The following is an 18857-nucleotide window of genomic DNA, read 5'->3' as shown; positions in this document are numbered from 1 at the left end:
ATACAGGGGATAATATAACTAAGGAGGGCTATCAGGGGACATTATACATGGGGTAATATAACTGAGGGGTATCAGGGTAAATTATACAGGGGATAATATAACTGAGGAGGGGTATCAGGGTACATTATACAGGGGTAATATAACTGAGGGGTATCAGGGTAAATTATACAGGGGTAATATAACTGAGGGGTATCAGGGTAAATTATACAGGGGCAATATAACTGAGGAGGGGTATCAGGGTACATTATACAGGGGTAATATAACTGAGGGGTATCAGGGTAAATTATACAGGGGTAATATAACCGAGGAGGGCTATCAGGGGACATTATACAGGGGTAATATAAGTTATATTATCCCCTGTATAATGTCCCCTGATAGCCCTCCTCAGTTATATTACCCCTGTATAATTTACACTGATACCCCTCCTCAGTTATATTACCCCTTGTATTATTTACCCTGATACCCCTCAGTTATATTATCTAACTGAGGGGTATCAGGGTACATTATACAAGGGGTAGCAGGGTACATACTTTATATGCGTTATACTGTAATATAACTTATTATGGTAGGGTGACTGACCTACTAGAGACCGAGTGCCAAACTTCAACCAAAAACCCACTTATTTATCGCAAAGTGCCAACACGGCATCTTCTATGTACTTTATCATTTGGCTATAATTACCTGCCTACATTTAGTGCGCTGCTTGTGCTGTACTGTACATAGTGCGCCCTGCGCTGATGAATGGCGGGGAAAGTCTAAGGCATATTGGTATGCCTTAGACTTTTTCCAGGGTGCGGGTGCTCACAGACAGGGCTCTGAGTGCCGCTTCTGGCACCAGTGCCATAGGTTCGCCACCACTGTACTAGGGGTTTCAGCCAGTCAGAGAGGGCAGAGTTCTTGTAGTTAATCCGGACTGGAGCGAGCAGCTGGGCACCTTGAATAAACACTACACTATAACCGTCACGCCGCCACCCTTACCTCACTGACAGGCGCGTGGGCCGGCATGTACGCAGCTTTCAGTGGCTCTTCCTTTCACGTCAACTCTGCTGCGTGCCACCCACTCCCAGCCTGCGCCTGCACGCACGCGCACGGCTCTGCCTTCGCCCCCTATGTGAATTACTTAGCCTGCCGGCAGCACGCAGGTATTTTAATCAGCGAGGAATCAGCGGAAATCAGCGGGGGGGGGGGGGGGGGAGCACGCAGGGGGCAAAGAATAACCCCCTGTAGCGACGCCAATGCTGTATGCTAATTGTTGATAGATATGTGCTGCAGATATCATTGTAGGCCTATTGATTCAAGGATATGACTGTTTCAGGGGTGATGGTTTCAACAAAATGCACACAAAGTGCTATGCTGTTCCACACCCTTACATTTATTTTCATTTTCATCCACTACCTAAGCTTATTATAAGCTAAAACGTAGGATATAATGGGATAGTAATTTTCCAAACATGAGGTTAACAAGTTTAAACATGTCTTCCCAGCTGTCCATCAACCCACACCAGACACGTAGGACACTTGTGGCTTTTGTGGCTTGCTTGTCTGGCTCTTCTGTCCTCTCCTTCTTTATTAAATTATGCAGGATTGAAGTCTTGATCAATCCAGGTTTTGATTTTGTTTTTGTTCTCCAGATGTCTCTGGTACAACTCTGAGGTATGCGATAGAATGTTAACTTTGTTAAGGACTTACTTCTTAACCAACCATATTCCTGACTGACTGAGCTGCTCTTCTCAGACGTATACTGGAATAAGCATCCAATGTATAAAGGGAATCTGTAATCGGGAAATCCACTGTTAAAACATATCACTTAGTTTCATTCTGGGAAAAAGTACTTTTAATCCATATGCAGCAGTTAAGTGCACTGAGGGCAGGTCCAAGCTGTGTGCACCCTTGCTCCTCTTGATTCCTCTGTCAGCCCCTCCCTCTACTTCTTGATTGAAAGGGCCATGTTTCTACATTGCATTCAGAAAGTCTTCAGACCCTCTCATTCCTTTCACATTTTTTGTTCGGCCTTGTGCTAAAAGAAAAAAAAAGAAAAAAAATCACGTGTTTCCCCCTCAGTTTGCACTCAATAGCCTATAGTGACAAAGTGAAATCAGAATTTTAGAAATTCTTGCTAATTTATTGAAAAGGAAAAAAATAAAAATTTTGCCTGGACCTACATATTCAGACCCTTTGCCATAGAACTTCAAATTTCACTCTGGGGCCTCCCATTTCTCTTGATCTTTTTTTAGATATTTCTACACCTTGGTTGGAGTCCACATGTGGTAAATTCAGTTGATTGGACATGACTTGGAAAGACACAGCCCTCTCTATATAACGTCTCACAGCTGACAATGTCAATCAGAGCAAAAAGCGAGCCATGAGGCACAGAAATGGAGAAGGGTACAAAAATTATTCTGCTGCACTAAAAAAAAAATCCCAGGAGAACACTGGCCTCCATAATTCTTACAAGGAATATGTTTGGAACAGCCAGGACTCTTCCTAGAGCTGGCCACCCCCACCAAACTAAGTAATCAGGAGAGAAGGACCTTGTTTAGAGAGGTGGCCAAGAACCCAATAGTCACTATGGCTGAGCAAAAAAGATCCTAGGTTCAGATGGAAGAATCTTTTGGAAGATCAAATATCACTGCAGTACTCCAGTGGCCAGAAGTAAAATGCACATGAAAGGGTACTTTCACACTTGCGGCACATGATTCCGGCAGGCAGTTCCGTCGCCGGAACTGCCTGCCGGATCCATCAAAACGTATGCAAACTGATGGCATTTGTCAGACGGATCAGGATCCTGATCCGTCTGACAAATGCAATGAAATGCCGGATCCGTCTCTCCGGTGTCATCCGTAAAAACGGATCCTGCATTTTTTTTTTTTAAATCTTTTGCGGCCTGAGCATGCGCAGACCGCGCTGCCGTATCCATTTTGCCGGTTGCGGCATTCCGGCAAGTGTTCCAGAATTTTGGCATGCTGCGGTATTATCTCCGTCCTGAAAAGTCAAAAAGACTGAACTGAAGACATCCTGATGCACCCTGAACGGATTGCTCTCCATTCAGAATACATTACAATAAAACTGCCCCTAGGACGGAACTCAATGCCGGAAAAAAAATAACGCTAGTGTGAAAGTATCCAAAGCTGGAGTTTGCAAAAAAGTACCTAAAGAACTCTGAGGATAGGAGAAACAAGATTCTCTGGTCTGATGAAACCAAAATTGAACTTTTTGGCCTCAATTCTAGGTGTCATGTCTGGAGGAATCCAAGCACTGATGAATACCCTCCCTACAGTGAAGCATGTGGTGGCAGCATTATGCTGTGGGGGTGGTTTCCCCAGCTACGACAGAGAGACTGGTGAAAGTTGAATGAAAAGAGATATTTTTAATGAAAATCGGATTGTGTCCTCTGGCCTGCAGACTGGGTGAATATTCACTTTCCAATAAGACAATGACCCTAAGCACATAACCGAGACAACACAGGAGTGGCTTAGGGACAACTCTGTGAAGGTCCTTGAGTGGCCCAGCCAGAGCCCTGACTTGAACCCAATAGAACATCTCTAGAGACCTAAAGAGGGTTGTCCACTGACGGTGCCCATCTATCCTGACAGAAAAGCGAGGATCTGCGCAGAATAATTGCAAGAAGACTGGAGGCTGTACTCAATGCCAAAGTTGCTTCAATTAAGTACTGAGCAAAGGGTCTGAATACTTATGTCAATGCAATATTCTAGTTTTTCCTTTTCAATAAATTAGCAAAGATTTTGAACATTCTGTTTTCACTTTGTCATTATGGGGTACTGAGTACAGAATGATAAGGGAAACGTAATTTTATTTTTATTTTAGCACAAAGCCGCAACATAGCAAAATGTGAACAAAGTGAATGGGTCTGAAGACTTTCTGAATGCGCTGTATATGTGACTACAATATTACACTGAAAGGATACGTTTATTGGGGAAAACTGTACAACTGTAAAATAAGGCTCTAGGACCCTGTTAAACCACCTCTAACCTACAGTAAATACAAGATGAGGTGCGGTTGGACATGGAGGCATACAGGTTCCATATGGTATCCTGCTACACATTTGCCCACAGATGTTACAGCTGGGCCTGTAGATTCTGCAAACTTGTAGGTTGCCGAAGCTGGCATCCCAGCTGGTCCCATAAATGCTTGATTGGCAATAAATCTGGTGACTGGTCCTGTCAAGAAAGTGGTGTAATCTGGCGGAGACATTCCTGGGAAAACCTTGCTGATATGTCTATATTAACAAGCACTTGCATGTCCCTTGTAATAACAATTCTGGAGCATCTAATCTTATGACTCCATATTGTGCTATTCCTTTATTATTTCTGCTAGAAGTTGGGAATGAATTGCTAGCATTTTGTAATGAGGGTCCAGATGGGTGTTACCAGTTGAGGCTGTGTCCCTGCACAGTCTAACAGTGGCAGCATTGATTGGATAGCATAAGACTCTGTAGGGAGACCTCCTTCCCCCAATGGGTAACACCCATCTTAGACCTTCATTGCAAACTGCTAGTAATTCATTCATAACTTCTAGCAGGAATAATAAAGGAATGGCACAACATAGAGCCATAAGAACAGATGCTTCAGAATTGTTATTACACGAAAAATGCAAGTAGTTACTAAAACAGACATGTCAGGAGAGGTGACAGGTCCTCTTTAAGGGGTTATTCGGGGAATGATAATAATGACCTATCCTGAGAATAGGGGGTCCAAATCCCAGCATCACAGCAGATCAGCTGTTTAATGGAGGCACTGTGCTCACTGGAGCCCTGGTGAACGATGCAGGCTCCCGGCAGCTTTCCAAGGACATCATATAATGGCAGTGCTTGGTATTGCAGCTAAGCCCCATTGACGTGAATGGGGCTAAGCTGCAACTAGGACGTGTGACTGATGTACAGTGGTGTCACTGGCCTAGGAGGAGGCTGTGGCACTCAAGGCCTCTTCTAACAGCGGATCGTGGGGGTCCCGGGTAGCGCACCACCGCAGATCTGATACTGATGACCTATCCAGAGGATAAGTCATAAATATATTTTCCTGGATAACCCCTTTATGAATGTCTTATACAGGTGAAAGATCAGTAGAACCTCAAGATCTTCCAGTCATGCTAAATTATCTTTTTTTGGGATGGAAGATACACCCATACCTTATTAAATATCGACTTTTCAGGCATTCCTGGAGATTAACTTTAAAAGCCTCCTACTACTGGCTATGTATAGCAATTCTAATAGAGAAGGGGTGGCAAGACTTATTCTGAAGGTTCAGACATCTGATTTTCAGTGAATGTGTGGCACAGTCCTACTGGCTGTCTAACACATTTTCTGATTTGATAATACTAATGTATAACTACTACAAGCATTCTGGAGTCCAAGGTAAGTTCATGTTTGCAGTCATGAGAACAGCATATAATACATTTATTCATGATGAAATGGCAGCGTTCACTGAAGCCAGTGACACTGTGCTTTCTCAGATATTCCTTGACTAGCTAGCAGACCTTTCCAGCTGCCAAGCTCATTTAGGTTTAATTGAGGTGAAGGAAGTAATGCTGTGCAATGCTGGCACTACGTGAGACCTCTACTGTATCCAAGCTTATTGGTTTGTTTTTGCTTCTTCTTTCCGTGTAGGAAAAAGAGAAGAAGTACATGCTACCTTTGGACAATCTGAAAGTCCGTGATGTGGAAAAAAGCTTCATGTCCAGCAAACACATCTTTGCACTGTTCAACACTGAGCAACGGTATGATAGGGGAAAACCAAAAACTGAACTCTGACATACCAGTATTTTATATGATCCCAGAGAAACTGTTCTGCATCGTGTCCAAACATATTAATAAAATGTTCTTCCTGACAAAGTCCCTGAACGAGAGCGAAACTGAATTTTCATTAATTCTTTAAGTTTTATGTAACTAGACCAAGGTCCCCAGTTCCCGGCAAATTAAGGAATACAATCTTATAGGCCTAAGGGAAAATGACAGTCCCCATAATTAAATTATCTTATGTGAGAGGAAAAATGTATATATCTATGGCCAGGTTTGTAGATAGTAACTCCAAACAAGCAAACCAAACATAGGGGGCTTAACGGGAGTCCTATGGGCCCCAGGTCAAATTTTGGACCTGCTTCCTGATCCCTCTCCATCACCACTGTTAACAGCTTGTGGCTGGGATACACTGACAAGCAAAAGGGTAACAATGTTTTGAACTTTTGACTTCAGGCTCACCATCCACTACAGCTTTAACTGTGAGACTACAATCATTTTATAGACAATCATCTTGGCCATCTCAAGCATAAATTGGACTTTCAACTATTCAGCATATGATTAGTTATGTAGATTTTTGTCATGTAACTGCATTGTTACTGTTGGTCCTGGTGGTGGAACAATCTTTTTCTTCCTGTATACTACAAATTACAATCTGTTCTCACATTCCCTAATAGCTCAGTGTGTTATTAGGTTGATTCCTGAGTGAAAGGTCACAGGTTTGACTCCAGGAACATCCATGAAGAAGCTTTCCCATCATCCAGCATCATCCATCGATAGCGGTATCTCGGCAAAGAAAATTGCCACACAATGTGAGTGCCATGACAGTTTGAAGAATACGAAATGAAGTCCATCCATCCATTCCAAAGCCAACAGGTGGATCAGAATCAACAAGCTCAACAACTCATCACAAGGTCTGTCCGTTCTGGAGCAACAAATACGGCAGCAGGTGACTCGTATGTTTCTTAATAGGGAGATCACAGCCATCCATGTAAGCACCATGCAACAAACAAACCTGGAATGGTGGCCCGAAAAAAGGTGAAGAAGCCTCGACTTCAATATCGTCATAAGAAGCGTTGGCTCGAGTTTGCAAAAAAGTGCGAACAGTGGACAGTAGAAGATTGGAAAAGGGTGATTTAGAGTGATGAGACGAAAGTCAAAAGACTGAGCTCTGATGAGTGCAAATGGGTCTGGAAGAAATAAGGGAAAAGGGGGCTAACGGTTTGAGAAATTGATGGAACTGTAAAGTTTGGTGGATGAAGCCTGATAATACGGGGTTGTTTCACAGACAAAGGTGTTGGATACTTGACCAGGATTGATGGTGGTCTCAATGCTGAGCCTAAGGTGAATATTCTACAAGACGAGTTACTTCGTACACTCGAGTACTATGGGTATGAAAAGAACGACATAGTGTTCCAGCAGGACAACAACCCAAAGCATATGTCGAGCTTGGCGAAGAAATGATTCAATGACAATAAAGTAGAGGTGCTGGATTGGGCCCCACAGTCCCCAGACCTCAACCTAATTTAACACTTGTGGGTAGAGTTGAAGAAAAAGCTGCATTCATACCCAAGTCGACCAGTATGCGTCAATATTGGGAACGTGTACAAGAGACCTGGGAACAGATTTTGGTCGAAACATGCTTGAATCTGATCGAGAGCATGCCCAGAATGATTCAGGCAGTGTAGAAAGCCAAAGGTGGATTTACAGAATACTAACAAAATAATAGAAATGTAAATTAAGAATTTTAGAAGCAAAACAGTAACAATGCAGTTACATGACAAGAATCTGCATAACTAATCATATGCTAAATAGTCCAATTTATGTATGAGATAGCCAAGATGATTGTCTATAAAATTATAGTAGTCTCATGTTTGAAGCTGTAATGGATGGTGAGATATGGAGCCAGAAAGTCAAAAGTTTAAAATATTGTTACCCTATTGCTCATCTGTGTATGAAAGCAAATTTTGAACCTACTCCCCACTGCCTTCTGCCACCACTGCCACTGGCTTGTTGCTTACATGCGCAATCCCAGGTAGTATTAAGAGGGTCTAATAAAGATGCTTTGCCTCCATCTTCCCAAAAAATTATACTAATTAATTACTAATAATACATACATACTAAATTCCTATAAGAATACAGTACAGTTCAATAATCTGACTTTTGGCATAGAACTGAAAGACCTGGTTACCCCTGTTATGCCCTTTTCTTGTCCCTTGGGACAATTTCACACTCTCATATTTGCTAGCAATAGAGATGGGAATCCTGCACAAGTTTTTGCCTCCTTGTAGGAAAGTAGATAGGACTAACCAGGCCTGGTAATTTTTACTACAATGCAAAATTAAATTTGTAAAAACGATTGTGTTTGCCTTCAACAGTACAATTTCTTACATATGATGTTTTTAAATATCTATGTTAGATAAAGGTATTTTTAATATGAATATGAATCTGCTGTTGTTGATGAAAAAAAAACTTTTGCTCTTGCTAATCAACTGAGATTGGGTTGGGGTGTAGGAAATAGAGACTGCTACTAGTAAATCTTGTTGATTGAAGCAGTTAAAAACTCTAAGGCCCCTTTCACACGAGCGAGTATTCCGCGCGGATGCGATGCGGGAGGTGAACGCATTGCACCCGCACTGAATACTGACCCATTCATTTCTATGGGGCTGTGCACACGAGCGGTGATTTTCACGCATCACTTTTGCGTTGCGTGAAAATCGCAGCATGCTTCTCTTTGTGCGTTTTTCACGTAACGCAGGCCTCATAGAAATGAATGGGGTTGCGTGGAAATCGCAAGCATCCGCAAGCAAGTGCGGATGCGGTGCGATTTTCACGCACGGTTGCTAGGAGACGATCGGGATGGAGACCCGAACCTTATTATTTTCCCTTATAACATGGTTATAAGGGAAAATAATAGCATTCTGAATACAGAATGCTAAGTAAAACAGGGCTGGAGGGGTTAAAAAAAATAAAAATAATTTAACTCACCTTAATCCACTTGCTCGCGATGCCCGGCATCTCCGTCTGACTCTTTTACTGTCTAGGACCTGTGGAGAGCATTAACTATAGTTTAAGGACCTGGGATGACGTCACTCCGGTCATCACATGGTACGTCACATGATCTTTTACCATGGTGATTCACCATGGTAAAAGATCATGTGACGTACCATGTGATGACCAAAGTGACGTCATCCCAGGTCCTTAAACTATAGTTAATGCTCTCCACAGGTCCTTTACAGTAAAAGAGTCAGACGGAGATGACGGGCATCGCGAGCAAGTGGATTAAGGTGAGTTAAATGATTTTTTATTTTTTTTAACCCCTCCAGCCCTGTTTTACTTAGCATTCTGTATTCAGAATGCTATTATTTTCCCTTATAGCCATGTTATAAGGGAAAATAATACTATTTACAGAACACCGATCCCAAGCCCGAACTTCTGTGAAGAAGTTCGGGTTTGGGTACCAAACACGCGCGATTTTTCTCACGCGAGTGCAAAACGCATTACAATGTTTTGCACTCGCGCGGAAAAATCGCGGGTGTTCCCGCAACGCACCCGCACATTTTTCCGCAACGCCCGTGTGAAAGAGGCCTTAGGCCCCTTTCACACGAGCAAGTTTTCCGCACGGGTGCAATGTGTGACATGAACGCATAGCACCCGCACTGAATCCTCCCCCATTTATTTCAATGGGTTCTGTGTTGCATGAAAAACTCAGCATGTTCTATATTCTGCGTTTTTCACGCAGCCCCGGCCCCATAGAAGTGAATGGGGCTTTAGTGAAAAACGCATTGCATCTGGAAGCAAGTATCGATGCAATGCGTTTTTCACTGATGGTTGCTAGGAGATGTTGTTTGTAAACCTTCAGTTTTTTATCACGTGCGTGAAAAACGCATCAAAACGCATTGCACTTGCGTGGAAAAAACTGAACAACTGAACGCAATTGCAGACAAAACTGACTGAACTTGCTTGCAAAATGGTGTGAGTTTCACTGAACGCATCCGGATCTAATCCGTCACGCTAAATTATATTGTTTCCTGACCTCAATGGATCAAAATTCTCCTAAATATCTTACGCTTCGTACTGTGGGGAAATTAAAAGAGTTGTCTGACCTTGGAACTGACAACCCATATGGTCCAGACCTGTGCCCCTGAATATAAAAAAGGAAGACTCATCTGTCCACGATTCTCTTTCTGCTTTTGTTCCCTTCAGGAGCAGGAAGTGGTTGGATTCAGTGACAGGTGCAGCTAATCACAGGCCTCAGCGATCACAGCATCTTAAATGCTACGTCACATGAGGTATCATTCAAGCCTCTATGGCTGCTGAGGCCAGTGATTGGCTCCAGTGTTCATGTGACCTAGATGCTTCTTGGCCATGCGGGTACCAGAATCGTTCGGGAATGGAGCAGCGGCAGGATCGTGGACAGGTATGTCTTCATTTTTTATGTTTAGGGGTACAGGTCCAGACCGAAGGGATTAAATATAGTGGCCATGCTGGGTTACTGACCCTCAGCAGTTCATCCTTCTCACAATCCTTGAACAGTAAAAAAAAGAATATAATAACTAGAGATGAGCGAATCGAAGTTGACGAATTGGAATTTGATCCGAATTTCAGGAATTATTTGATTCGCACCGAATCCAAATTTCCTCACGCTTCGTGGTAATGAATTGCATTTTTTCCTAAATGGCTGCTACACATGTTAGGACATGGAGCAAGGAACTCTGGGAACGAGGGATCGCCCACAATGCCATGCATGCAGCCAATCAGCAGCCAGCCAGCCCTGTGATGTCACAGCCCTATAAATAGCCTCAGCCTTCTTGGATTCAGCCATTTTCCAGCGTACTTAGTGCAGGGAGAGATGTTAGCAGGCGCTAGGGACAGTGGTAGGAAAGACTTGAAAACTTTACATTTTGCTCAATAGAAGTTCAGGGAAAGAGCATTAGAAGTGTAGGGAATAGATAGGGAGGAATCATTCCACAGTATTGAAGCAGAACAGGGTTCAATAGGGGTGTTTACAGCCTGGGTAATAGGAACCTTGCTGCACTGACTGCGGATCCAAATTGCCATTATACTGCTGCTCATTTCAAGTTTGCAATACCTCTGTAATTCCAACAAACCATTCTTGTTATTAGGGTCTTATTAGCCCTTGTGTGGTGCAGTTATATACAGTTGCAAGAAAAAGTATGTGAACCCTTTGGAATAATATGGATTTATGCACAAATTGGTCATAAAATGTGATCTGATCTTCATCTAAGTCACAACAATAGACTATCACAGTCTGCTTAAACTAATAACACACAAATAATTAATTGTTACCATGTTTTTTTTTAACACACCATGTAAACATTCACAGTGCAGGTGGAAAAAGTATGTGAACCCTTGGATTTATTAACTAGTTGAACCTCCTTTGGCAGCAATAACTTAAACCAAATGTTTCCTGTAGTTGCAAATCAGACGTTCACAACGGTCAGGAGTAATTCTTGACCATTCCTCTTTACAGAACTGTTTCAGTTCAGCAATAATCTTGGGATGTCTGGTGTCAATCGCTTTCTTGAGGTCATGCCACAGCATCTCAATCGGGTTGTGGTCAGGACTCTGACTGGGCCACTCCAGAAGGTGTATTTTCTTCTGTTTAAGCCATTCTGTTGTTGATTCACTTCTATGCTTTGGGTCATTGTCCTATTGCAACAGCTATCTTCTGTTGAGCTTCAGCTGGTGGACAGATGGCCTTAAGTTCTCCTGCCAAATGTCTTGATATACTTGGGTATTCATTTTTCCTTCGATGATTGCAATCCGTCCAAGCCCTGATGCAGCAAAGCAGCACCAAACCATGATGCCCCCACCAACATACTTCACAGTTGGGATGAGGTTTTGATGTTGGTGTGCTGTGCCTCATTTTCTCCACACATATTGTTGTGTGTTTCTTCCAAACAACTCAACTTTAGTTTCATCTGTCCACAGAATATTTTGCCAGTACTGCTGTGGAACATCCAGGTGCTCTTGTGCAAACTATAAACGTGCAGCAATGTTGTTTTTGGACAGCAGTGGCTTCCTCTGTGGTATCCTCCCATGAAATTAATTCTTGTTTAGTGTTTTACGTATCGTAGATTCGCTAACAGGGATGTTAGCATATGCAAGAGACTTTTGTAAGTCTTTAGCTGACACTCTAGGATTCTTCTTCACCTCATTGAGCAGTCTGCGCTGTGCTCTTGCAGTCATCTTTACAGGACGGCCACTCCTAGGGAGAGTAGCAGCAGTGCTGAACTTTCTCCATTTATAGACAATTTGTCTTACCGTGGATTGATGAACAGCAAGACTTTTGGAGATACTTTTATAACCCTTTCCAGCTTTATGCAAGTCAACAATTCTTAATCGTAGGTCTTCTGAGAGCTCTTTTGTGCGAGGCATCATTCACATCAGGCAATGCTTCTTGTGAAAAGCAAACCCAGAACTGGTGTGTGTTTTTTATAGGGCAGGGCAGCTGTAACCAACACCTCCAATCTCATCTCATTGATTGGACTCCAGTTGGCTGACACCTCACTCCAATTAGCTCTTGGAGATGTCATTCGTCTAGGGGTTCACATACTTTTTCCACCTGCACTGTGCAGAAATCCATATAATTCCAAAGGGTTCACATACTTTTTCTTGCAACTGTATATGTTCTAAAGCCTTTTTTTGTTGTGTATTAGTGGGGAAATAAAGGGGCTTATTAGCCGTTGTGTGTTGAACTGAGAAAATTACAGCCCTTTTTGGGTGTATTAGTGGCAAAAAAAAATATTATTTGCCGTTCACGGCCGCAGTTATATGTTCTAAAGCCTTTTTTTGTTGTGTATTAGTGGGGGGGGGGGGGAAGGGGTTTATAAGCTGTTGTGTGGTGAAGTGAGAAAATTTCTGCCTTTTTTGGAGTGTATTAGGGGCAAAAAAATGTATTATTTGCCGCTCACGGCCGTAGTTATTAGTGATGAGCGGCAGGTGCCATATTCGATTTCGACGAAATTCGCGAATATTCGATAGAATATTCATTTTATATTCCTCGAAATCGAATATTCGTCATTTTTCTTGTTATCGCGATTAATATGCGATTTAAATAATCGCGTATTGCGATTTTAACTTAAAGGCTACTCTCCTATTGAAATAGCAATGCGATTATTTCAAGTTATAATAATCGAATTTCGATTTTAACTTAGCACTGCTATATTCCATATTAGGCTATGGAATATAGCAGTGCTAAGTTAAAATCGAAATTCGATTATTATAACTTGAATTAATCGAATTGCGATTTCAACTTGGACCTGGTTTACTATGGTTGGCTTGGTAGAATTAGCGAATATGACGAATATATTCGTTATATTCCACAAAACGAAGATAACGAAGTATTCTGCATCTTCGTTTTAGCTACCTATTCGTCAACTTCGCTAATTCTAGCAATCATATAGGAAAGTTTACTATAGAGACAGCTAAGTTTAATTCGCTATGCGATTATATGACTGCTTTTTTTTATAAAAATATATAGAATAATTATAATACCTGATAATTATTATAATTATTCTATTTATAAAAAAAAGCTAAGTAATATAATCGCATAGCGAATTAAACTTAGCTGTCTCTATAGTAAAATTTCCTATATGATTGCTAGAATTAGTGAAGTTGATGAATAGGTAGCTAAAACAAAGATGCAGAATACTTTGTTATCTTCGTTTTGTGGAATATGACGAATACATTCGTTATATTCGTTTTGTGGAATATGACGAATACATTCGTCATATTCGCTAATTCTACCAAGCCAACCATAGTAAACCAGGTCCAAGTTGAAATTGCAATTCGATTAATTCAAGTTATAATAATCGAATTTCGATTTTAACTCAGCACTGCTATATTCCATAGCCTAATATGGAATATAGCAGTGCTAAGTTAAAATCGAAATTCGATTATTATAACTTGAAATAAGCGAATTGCGATTTTAACGTAATTCTTAAATCCGACAGTACATTCTAGTATATGGAGACGTTCCCATGGTGATGGGGACGCTCCATGAGCACGGAAGTCGGCAGAAGCGGCAACGGGCACTGACTGGAGCAGCCAGGAAGCCAGAAATCCAAAGGACAGGTAAGAACAACTTTAGGGAAGTGGGAAAGAAAAAAATATAACAATAAAAAAAAAAAAAAAAAATGAATATTCGAAATATCGAATTTATATCACTATATTCGAAATATTCACGAATTAGCGAAGTGCCGATATTCGCGAAAAAAATTTGATATTCGAATATTCACGCTCAACACTAGTAGTTATATGTTCTAAAGCCCTTTTTGGCGTGTATTAGTGGGGAAAAAGCAAAAGGGCTTATTACCCGTTGCGTGTTGAAGTGAGAAAATCACAATCCTTTTTGGCGTGTATTAGTGGCAAAAAAAATATTATTTGCCATTCAAGGCAGCAGTTACATGTTCTAAAGCCTTTTTTTGTCATGTTTAGTGGCAAAAAAGGTGCTTATTAGCCATTGTGTGGTAAAGTGAGAAAATGACAGCTCTTTTTGGCATGTATTAGTGGCAAAAAAAAAAATTATTTGCCATTCACAGCCGCAGTTAAATGTTCTAAAGCCACTTTTTGGCGTGTATTAGTGGGGAAAAAAACAAAGGGTTTATTAGCCGTTGTGTGGTGAAGTGAGAAAATTAAAGCCCTTTTTGGCATGTATTAGTGGCAAAAAAAATAAATTATTTGCCGTTCAGCGGTGAGGTTCCATTGTACTACAGCCATTTACGGGGTGTACTAATAGGATAGATACATACGTCCTAATAGCCGTTCTGCAGTGAATTGTGATTGTTAAATTTATTTTTTTGGGGTGTATTAATAGGAAAAAGAATATGTCTTATTAGCCGGTCTGCAGTGAACCAACATTGTTATACAGCCATTGTTGGGGTGTATTAATGGGAAAAAATGTACGTGTTATTAGCCGTTCTGCTGTGAATTTACATTGTCATACAGACATTGTTGCGCTGTATTAATAGCAAAAACAAGTATGTATTATTAGCTGTTCTGCGGTGAATATACATTGTCATTCAGTGGTGAAATTTTTTTGTGATACAGCCTTTTTTGGGAAAATTGGTCGGGGGAATGTAGACTTTCTTCTGTAGGGACTGAGTAATTGCGTCGATTAGCCATCCAGTGGTGCAATTTTTTTGTGAAACAGCCTTTTTTGGGAAAATTGATGAGTGATTGTACAGTATCTTCCGTAGGGACTAACAATTCCACGATTACCCATTCAGTGGTGAAATTTGTTTCTGATACAGCATTTTTTTGGAAAATTGGTTGATAAATGTATAATTTCTTCTGTAGGGACTGAGTAATTGCGTCGATTAGCCATACAGTGGTGAAATTTGTTTGTGATACAGCCTTTTTTGGGAAAATTGGTCGGTAGCTGTAACTACAGTCAAGGACAATATATGACCTTTACGGCCCACTGGGTAAATGTGGTTCCTTCCCAGCCACACCAGTAACTTTGCCAGGTGACACCGCTTTCTCCTCCATGTTCTCACGCCGTTGGTCCTGCGACAATGTTCGCCTCTGCCTTCTCATCCTCCACCGTGTACTCAGCCTCCACTGTAGGGACATTTCACAGTGCTCCTCCAGCATACCACATGTGCAGAGCACGGCGGTGTCATGCTGTTCTACACCTCGTTTGCCTGGGCAAACTGAGTCACACAGGGGAGGAACTGCTCCGTGTCCTTCGTCAAGAAATCAAATCCTGGCATTTTCTGCGACAACTCAAAATCAGAACCATGTTGTCCAACAACACGAAGAACATCGTGTCAGCGCTGTGTCAAGGAGGGCTGAGGCATACGCCCTGCATGGCGCACATGTTCAATCTGGTTGTGTCACAGTCTCACCCATGACAGAGGTTAGAAGATCTGAGAGACTGGCTGCATGTGACAGTATCTGACAGTCTCTCTGTTTTCACTTGTTGCTGTGTTGTTGTTGGTAATGACCACACCTCTTGTCTCAGGTGCAGCTTGTGGTCATTACTGCTCCTCTATTTAGTCCTGACTCACACTTCATACCATGCGGTTGGTATTCTCTGCCTGGAGTTGGAAGAGCTGGTGTGTGGTCCTCATCTGAGTTCCTCAAGAAAGTGGAAAACCGCGCTGCTTGATACACCTCCTCCCTTCTTGGTACGGGTTACAAAAGGCACAGGGAAGGATCTGCAAGGGGTATACCCGAGGATCCCTCCTCTCTCCAACATTCCTGTGGGTAATTAAAGGTCGCAACAATAGTGAAGCCCAGACTGCCATCGTCACGTGCAAAGATTTATTGTACTTACAACAGTATCTCTGATAAAAAGGTATAAAACAATGGTATGCACACTTCGGTATCGCCCGTTCATCTGAGTTCCTGCTCATCCATTTTCTATTGAAGATGTGTTCTTCTTTTTTTATTTAGTTGTTCCCATTTGCTAGTTGTTTACTAGGTCCTTAGGGAGATGCTGGTTCGTTCATCTGGGAAGTAACCAGTAGTCTCAGACCCTGTCACTACTCCTAGGGCTATTCAGGGTTTCTAGGGCCTAGGTTTTTATGGTGTATGAATATTCCTACCTTCAGGGTCTATTCATACTCACAGGAGTCAGGGCTAGGTTTAGTTTTTTTTTAGGTGGTTACTGTTTCCCTTTCCAAAGCCTTGAGGTCTAGTTTCTGGTCATTTTCCTTCTGTTGTCATTCTGGTGTTCCTCCCCTCCCCTTACTTTGTGACTGGTTGTCAAGCAGTTCCTGAAGTCTTCCACCCATCTGCAAGACATCCTAAAAATGTACTTCAGCCACTCGTACACCGCCAAGCAGACTCTCCTTGAGCTGCAGCGGCAGAACAGCGTCCCCCAACATAGGCTGATATGAGATGTTTCCACCCGTTGAAATTCCACCCTCCATATGTTGGACCCACTATACGAACAGAGAAAGGCCATAAACGATTTCTTGATGATCCAAATGGACAGAGGTACTCCCCTGTGTGACTTCGATGTTAGCCAGTGGCAGCTCATGCGTGACACCTGCCGTTTGCTCGTGCCCTTTGAGGAGGCCACTTTATTTGTCAGTCGCCAGGACTACAGAATGAACAACGTCATTCCACTGATTCATATCCTGGAAAAGATGCTGGTAAATCTTGTTGGTTAGGGGACTGGAGACGTGGTGCCTACATCTCACGGCCTGTCAGGACAGGAATAGTGGATCAGGTATGGAATCCTTTGGCAGGGACGAAATAATCCCAAAAATTAGCGTAGTACAAAAAAGGTCAATCCAATCGGGTAGTCGGTTCCAGTTCCAGTTCGTGGCGGGCAGCAGATTTCGTAATCGAGGAAACAGGCAAGGAGTCGGTATCTGGGAAGTCAGATTAAACAACAGGTTCACAGGAGGGAGCTGGGTGTTCACCATAAGGTTGAATAACTCAGCAATGAGTCAAGGCTCTGACTGGCTTTAAGTACACAGTGAACCCAGGACCGCCCCCCTGGTTGCCGGGCAACCAGGAGGCTTCCTAGTCAGAAGCCAATCATAAGGCTGAGGGCGGTGACGGAGGCTGAAGCCCTCCCCCAGCCTGAGTAGCACCTGTGGTCTGGAGTGGAGCATGTGCACTACGCTTGTATCCCTGCGCATGCGGCTTGTGTACCGCGTACGCGCACCCGGCGTCCGACTCGCGAAGGCGCACTGGCCACATTGACGTCAGGTGTCCTGTCAGGAGAAAGAGGAGGAGCTATCTGCGCCCGCCGCCCGCGCCTGCGAACCCGATGCGAAACGGCCCCCCTGGTTCCCTGACACGGCCACATGAGCCCTGTGGGGGCTGAACTGGAGGAGGATATTGGAGCACAAGCAATGTGTAGCGAAATTGGTGGTTTCTCTACACAGGTGACAGGAGAGGAGGAGCAGGAGCAGCCGGAGGAGCAAGAAGAAAACGAGGCAGATGACCCAGGCACACCGTGGCAGTATGCAATGGAGATGGAGGCAGGGAGTCCATTTGAGTCACTTGCGTAAATGGTCCGATGCATGCTCACTTGCCTGCGTAGTGACAGCCGAATTGTCACCATTCGCCAGAGGGATGACTACTGGCTCTCCACCATGAGACCCTCACTACCGTTAGACCCTCACTATCGGTCCAAAATGGGGGCCTTTTTTACACCTGCTAAGAGGGAGGAGAAACTGAACTACTATAGAGACATCCTATGTAGTAAGTTGGCGGCTGCCTATCTGCACCATCGTCCATCCTCTCGCAGGTCTGACCCGGGGGGGCCCTCTGTGCTCACGCTTCCCTGCCATGGCTGCTGGGGAGGGGTGAGGTGGCAGGAGCAGTTCCAGCTCCATCAGCAGCAGCCTGAGTCTAGAGTAGCTGAGGAGCAGCTTTCTTCACCCGCATAATAAAGAAACTACTCACCAGCAGCTAGACATAGAGCAGAACCTGAACCAGCAGGTGGTGGCATACTTTGAGTGCACCCTGCCACCCATCATCGAAGATCCGCTGGACTACTGGGCAGCCAAACTGTATTTGTGGCTTCAACTGGCCGAGTTTGCTCTGGAAAAGCTGTCCTTCCCGACCAGTAGTGTGGCATCAGAGCGGGTGTTTAGTGCGGCGGGGGCCAAGGTTACCCCAAGGAGAACTGGCCTGTCCACCCAAAATGTGGACAGACTGACCTTTGTCAAGATGAATCAGGCGTGGATCAGCCAGGATTTCCACCCACCAATGCCTGATGCATCAGATTAGATCATCCATGCTGCCTCACCCAAACCTTGACAAAAGAGACCAGTTTCTTTTAGCTACCTGCCTCAGCTACTATTTTGATGCTGCCACCCACCTGATGCCACACATCTGATGCCAAGTGCTCCTTCTTACACCCACCATCATCAGAGTGTGCTGTTATTGGCACCCACCTCCCCTATCTGTGACCAGGTCACTCTGTGGTCTCCTCATGCTGCTGCTGCTGCTGCCACCTCCACACTATGTCACTTTGCCACTCTGTGGTCTTCTCATGCTGCTGCCACCTCCACACTATGTCACCTTGGCACTTTGTGGCCTCTTCATGCTGCTGCCACCTCCACACTATGTCACCTTGCCACTCTGTGGCCTCCTCATGCTGCTGCTACCTC

The 18857-nt window shown here is 43.4% G+C and overlaps 1 protein-coding gene across 1 annotated transcript in view; it reads left to right on the top strand.

Moving 5' to 3' along the window:
* Positions 1-18857, top strand: part of DNM3 (dynamin 3) — a 377707-nt gene that overhangs the window by 195321 nt on the left and 163529 nt on the right. Inside the window, 1 exon segment of the mRNA XM_040407594.1 lies at positions 5623-5732. Within this exon segment, the coding sequence (XP_040263528.1) occupies positions 5623-5732 (110 nt within the window).

The sequence above is a fragment of the Bufo bufo genome, chromosome 9, assembly GCF_905171765.1.
Source record: "Bufo bufo chromosome 9, aBufBuf1.1, whole genome shotgun sequence".
In the NCBI taxonomy this organism is placed as follows: Eukaryota; Metazoa; Chordata; class Amphibia; order Anura; family Bufonidae; genus Bufo; species Bufo bufo.
The sequence above is the reverse complement of the archived record's forward strand: the minus strand, read 5'-3'. Positions and strand labels throughout refer to the sequence as shown.